General features: G+C 52.6%; 1 protein-coding gene across 2 annotated transcripts in view; it reads right to left on the bottom strand.

Annotated features, from left to right (window-relative positions):
* Positions 1-1187, bottom strand: part of CALU (calumenin) — a 12087-nt gene extending 10900 nt beyond the window's left edge. For both annotated transcript variants that reach the window (XM_009882991.1, XM_009882992.1), the window contains exon 1: positions 967-1187. In XM_009882991.1, the coding sequence (XP_009881293.1) occupies positions 967-1187 (221 nt within the window). The remainder of the gene's footprint in view (positions 1-966) is intronic.
* Positions 1188-5940: the final 4753 nt, after the last annotated feature.

Here is a 5940-nt window from a genome sequence, read left to right as displayed (position 1 = left end):
CCTAGAAATCAGGCACCAACCCCCTGCCTTCCAAAAAAAAAAAAACAGGGAAAAAGAAAAAAAAAAAAAGGGGCAAAACTGAAGAGTTAAGGGGTGATTTGGACCGTCACAAGTCAATCCTTCGGCTCTCCATCTCCAGGAACCTCCTGCCAAGAAGGCCGAGCTCTCCAGGGAGGTGCCGGGGTTCCGAAAATGTCCGGGCAAGGCTGAACCTCCGAAAGTTTAAGCTTTTTTTATTTTTTTTTTTTTTTTAAGCCCAACGTGAACAACTGGCGCTGGCAGCTGCTGCCCCGCAGACAAAGGCAGAGGCTGTAAGCGCCGCCGAGGAGCCGCCATCGCCGGGGGCCAACGGCGAGCGGCCCCCCCCCGCCAAACCCCGCCGCGTTCTGCCGTCCGCAGGTGGCAAGGGGAGGCAGAGCGAGGAAGCAGAAGTTAAATTTTCAAGAGATGCTCTGGTTTTGGCTTAACTCGGGGCTGCGAGCAGCCACCAGCTGCTTCTCAAGGGGGATGAATAACGTGGCAGGAAAATGCAAGTAATCCCCCGGGGCCTCCGGACTCCAGCGGTAACTGGAGACGGGCAAGCTGCTGGTTTGGGTACAGCGAAGCAAAAAGACGTTTATTTTTCTTTATGCTTTGTAGTTTTAGGGGAGCGTATTCGGTGCTCGGAAGCAAAGCGTGCTTGAATGACTCAAGGTGACCTTGCAGGGGGAGAGCAACATCTCCGGCGAGAACTGCACATGTGCTGCATAACTTTGTCACCAGTGGTTGTGTCGGTCACTAAATTTCAACTACTGCTGCCTTAAAAATGACATTTAAAAGGCTCTCGTTGAGATTACCTCTGCCACCCGAGGTGCAAAAGAACATACATGAAGGCTGGGGTGGGGCGGAGGGGGCGACATTTATGGCACAACCCACTGCGGATTCGTTCTTTCTCAATTTGCTTTTTATTTCGGCTCTTTTCCTTACCCGAGTCTCTCCTTGCTCTCCTCCGGCGTGAGCTGATCGAAGGTTTTGGCCTCATCCGCCCCGAGGAAAGCGTCGTGGTCGTAGTCGAAGTTCTGCGCATCGTCGTGGACCTTGTCGCTGAGCTGCGGGTCGTGGTGAACCCGGTCCTTCTTCTCGGTGGGTTTGCTCGAGATGCAGAGCATGGAGAGAGACAGGCAGAGGAGGAGCTGAGGGATGGTCATGGTGGGTCAGACGCACCTACGGGACAGAGAGAAAAGGGGAAATTTAGGAGGCGGCACTGCGAGGGGGAAGACGCCGGGGCAGCACGACGCTGGATGCGGGGTCACAAACCACAACTTGGACACCAAACTGGGGAGAGATGATGAATTATTACAGACTAGCTGGGCAAAAATGACGAATTAATACAGACTAGCTGGGCAAAATGATGAATCAATACAGCTTAGCTGGGCAAAACCGATGAATTATTAGATTAGCTGGGCGAAAACGATGAATCAATACAGATTAGCTGGGCAAAACCTGAATTATTACAGATTAGCCGGGCAAAACCGATGAATCAATACAGATTAGCCGGGCAAAAACGATGAATCAATACAGCTTAGCTGGGCAAAACCGATGAATTATTAGATTAGCTGGGCGAAAACGATGAATCAATACAGATTAGCCGGGCAAAAACGATGAATCAATACAGATTAGCTGGGCAAAACCTGAATTATTACAGATTAGCCGGGCAAAACGATGAATCAATACAGATTAGCCGGGCAAAACCAATGAATCAATACATCTTAGCTGGGCGAAAACAATTAATCAACACAGATTAGCTGGGCAAAACCGATGAATTATTAGATTAGCTGGGCGAAAACGATGAATCAATACAGATTAGCTGGGCAAAACCGATGAATTAATACAGCTTAGCTGGGCAAAACCGATGAATTATTAGATTAGCTGGGCGAAAATGATGAATCAATACAGATTAGCCGGGCAAAAACGATGAATCAATACAGATTAGCCGGGCAAAACCTGAATTATTACAGATTAGCCGGGCAAAACCGATGAATCAATACAGACTAGCTGGGCAAAAACGACGAATTATTACAGACTAGCTGGGCAAAACGATGAATTATTACAGATTAGCTGGACGAAAACGATGAATTAATACAGACTAGCTGGGCAAAACATGAATCAATACAGATTAGCTGGGCGAAACGATGAATCAATACAGATTAGCTGGGCGAAAACGATGAATCAATACAGATTAGCTGGGCGAAAACGATGAATCAATACAGATTAGCTGGGAGAAAATGATGAATCAATACAGACTAGCTGGGCAAAACGATCTCTGAGCCCTACAGTGCTTGTGGAATCCGTTATTCCCTCCCTCCCCGCTCCCAGCCGAGCCCCTCGGCACGGCAGAGAGAGAGAAAGAGAGAGCGCGACAACTGCGTTTGTTGGAAGGCGAGCGAGGGAGGGCGAGGAATGCGAAGGATGCGTGGCAAACACGCGCGGCGGATCGCCCGTTCCGCAGCCCCTGCCAAGCCGCGCCGCCTGCCCTCCGCTCTCACGTCCTCCTGCCCAAATCCCTCCCCAAAAAAACCCCTCCTTTTTTTCCCCCCCAGCGAGGTATCTCCTCCGCCCGACGGTTCCAGACGCTCCGATGTGGACGGAAGCCTCCCCCCATGCGTATTTCACCATTCATTCGAGCCCCACGCCGGGCTCGCTACACCCATCTGGAACCCAATTCCAGGTGCCGGGGGAGGGTGACAGACACAGACGATGACAGAGATACTCAGGACGTGGCGATTTATCGCCCGGATCGTCTGTCCGGCGCTCGCACGGTAACACCGCGGCGTCGGGGACGGTCACAGCGCGCCTCTCGGCAGAAAACGCCGGATAAAAACGTGCGAGCCGTCCTTGGCAATCGGAGAAGGCTCTCGGAAGTATCCCCCATCCTCATCTCTTTAATCTAAATTTAAAATCAAGCCGCTAACGAACATACGTATTCTTCACCACCTCTCCAGCAGCGGGACGGAGCCGCCTTACTCTCTCCACGCAGGCAGAGCTCCGCTGGCACGGTCCTGCCTGAAAAAGTTTATAAAAATTACGGTTTCCCCCCGTAGAAACCAGGATTAAAAGAACCCACGGAGCTAAAATGACTCGCAGGGGTTAGAAAGGAGTAGCAGGAGGGTGGGGGGAAAAAAAAAAACAAAAAAACAACACAACAACATTTCCTCCTTGTTTTAAGTTTCCCTGCCTGAAGTGTTACTCAGGAGTTGGCGAGGTCAAGGGATTCTTTTTATTTAAAATCAACCAGTTCGCTAACATTTGTCTAAAATGACACAGGCAGCAGGGCAAGGGATCCATTAAACCCCCCACACACTGCAACGCCTGAAGGATTTATCCGCGCCGAGTTTGTGCCGTACGAATCCCTTCAGCGGTGAGAAGGGGCCCCGCAAAAAGAAAGGCTCTCGGACAGAGGGAGGGGGGGTTGTTCGATCTCCAACGTCACCGTAACCGCGCTGGCTTTGAGCCACGCGCACGCCCGGGGGACGCGAAAAAGGATGGAAACAGGTCACACGCGTGGTATAAATAGCCAAACCCACTGTCAAAGAACTTCATCCTTGAAGCCGGCGATGTAAACTGCCCGGTACTGGGTTCACTAAGGATCTCTGCGACTCCGGAGATCTCCGGAGCGAAACGTGGAGCATCACGACGGCAAAACCGGCAGGTTCAAGCTGTCCCACCCGTCTCGGGAACGGGCAGAGCAGCAAAGGAGAGAAGCCAAACCCCAGGGAGGCGAGAGCATTGCCAGGTTTGGCTGCTTTTTTTTTTTTTCTTCTTGCCAAGAAAGCTGGCAAACACCGCTCCGCTGGGAAATGAGAGGAAAGGAGGAGTCCCAGCGCCACGACCGCATCCACCGAGGCGCGTACTTCGAAGGATGAGCGAGCGCTCGGCAGCGGGAAGGGATGAGGGAATCGGGCTGCGAATTCTGGTCTCGTAGACGGCAAACGCGTAACGACGCCTCGGGCTTCAGGCCATCAATTAGTGCAAATAAAAGGGAAGTTTGGGCATAGTTCAGCTGAGGGAAAAGAGGCGCGTGCGCTAGAGCATCGGAAAGGGCGGAAAATCTGGAAGAACAGCAGCTTTCCTCAACTCACAGGTGGTTTCTGCAGCACAAACTACAGTATAAACCAGTGCCACCCCGTCAGGTCAGATATTGGGAGGATCCGGGGTTTTGATCCCTACAAACCCGCCGGCGAGGCGGGACCCCGCAAACCTCACTCGCCACATCTCAGGGAAGGAGCCAAGATAACGCCACGGGGTGGTTTAACCCCAGATGGGTTAATACATCCGACAGGAATATCCGATTTTAGAATAAATGGGACATCGTGGCAAACAGTAAAACTTCCCACCCCGCTGCGGAGGGCTGGCCGAGCGGAACAGGAGCAGGCAAGGATGCCGGGAAAGCAGCGGCAATCCTTTTAGGCACCACGGAGGCGGCGTCCCTCCTCCTAACCGTTCTCCAGCGTATCATCACACTTTAATTTATTAGTTTTAAAGGCAAAAATACTCCCTCGGGGCTTTTACAACGTGAAGGATACCTGGAACCTCCCTGGGCTGGGTGGTTCAATCCCTTCCCCATCTCCTCTCGATCTGGGTGAAAAATCCCCAACCCCCGGTCACCTCTGATGCAATCCAGCGCGGCCGTGACCTCAGTGAGGCCGGACGACACCCCAGGCGGTATTTAAGAGAAGCTCTATGTATATATTTACAGGGAGTACCAAACTCTTGCTTGCTTTGAGCGCGTCCCAGCGCTCAGGACCTGCCCAACCCAGGCCAACTTCCCGCAAATCCTGGGAGCGGGTTGGACTAAAAGCACGGGGTGACCCAGAATCAGTGTAAATACCGCGATTTTATCTACAATGTCCACACGAAGCGGCCGTGAGCCTTTCGGAGGTGATTAAAAGGGACAATCTGACCTCAAATACGTATCTTGGCGTTGCGCCGGGTGCCAGGGAGGCGACGAGCCTTACCTCCGCGGGTTGAGATGCTGCTTTAGCGCCCAGTGGGACAAAAAGAAACGCCATAAACCAACCATTATTCGTAAATAATTCACATCAGTAACAGCTTCTGCTGACCAACGGCTGCTCTACCGATGGGACTGACCCCCACATTTTCTTTGGGGCTCACAGTTTTGGGAAAAATAAGGCTTCGAGCTCGATTACGCTCATCCCTCTTCTCCCCCCCGGCCCCAAACTAGTTAAGCAAACCACAAACCGCTCCGGGGAAGGGACGCCAGCAAGTTCTCTGTTCTCCGAAAAAAAAGGGTCTCGGCGGTGAACCGCGGGGAAGTCAGAAGCGGCAATTAGCGGTGGGGAGTGGGGAAGTATTCCCGCCAAAGGGGGTCTGCCGGAACCCCCGCTGGCAGAGGAACTCCCGTTGGTTTTACAGCGATAACGATGGAGGAACTGGGGGATTCTGCACCGGGTACGGTTTTGTGGCCACATTCCGAGTGGCCCAACAGCTACAAACCCCTTTGGAAGGGCATTTCCCACCTGAGAGCGCAGATAAACCCAGAGAAGAAAGCCTACAGGCAACATAATTCCCTCAAATTTGGGAATTAAGTCTCCGGTTGGGTTTTTAAAGGCATTAATCCCAATCCCAGCGGCCTCGGCAAACCTGGTCCTTACCCGCAGGTGGAAGAGCAGGCGGTCACCTGTAATTAACGGCAGTGATTGAGAACTTAGCGCTCATGTACCGGGAATTAAAACAAACAACGGGTGAGAAAGCGGCGATTTATGGCCCAAAATAAGCGCCCACCCATATACGACGAACATGAAGGCGCCGGGGGGGTTCGTTAACCGTTAATTAAGGGGGGAACAGAGGTGGAGGGACACCCCCTCGCCCCGGGGGTCTCCTCACAGGGCAGCTCCCCCCCGCGGTGTTCCCATGGCGACCAGGCCCGGGGCTCCCGAGGCC

This window comes from Charadrius vociferus, unplaced genomic scaffold (assembly GCF_000708025.1).
Source record: "Charadrius vociferus isolate BGI_N301 unplaced genomic scaffold, ASM70802v2 scaffold32, whole genome shotgun sequence".
Taxonomy (NCBI): domain Eukaryota; kingdom Metazoa; phylum Chordata; class Aves; order Charadriiformes; family Charadriidae; genus Charadrius; species Charadrius vociferus.
Note: the sequence above shows the minus strand (reverse complement) of the source record. Positions and strands in the feature narration are given on the sequence as shown.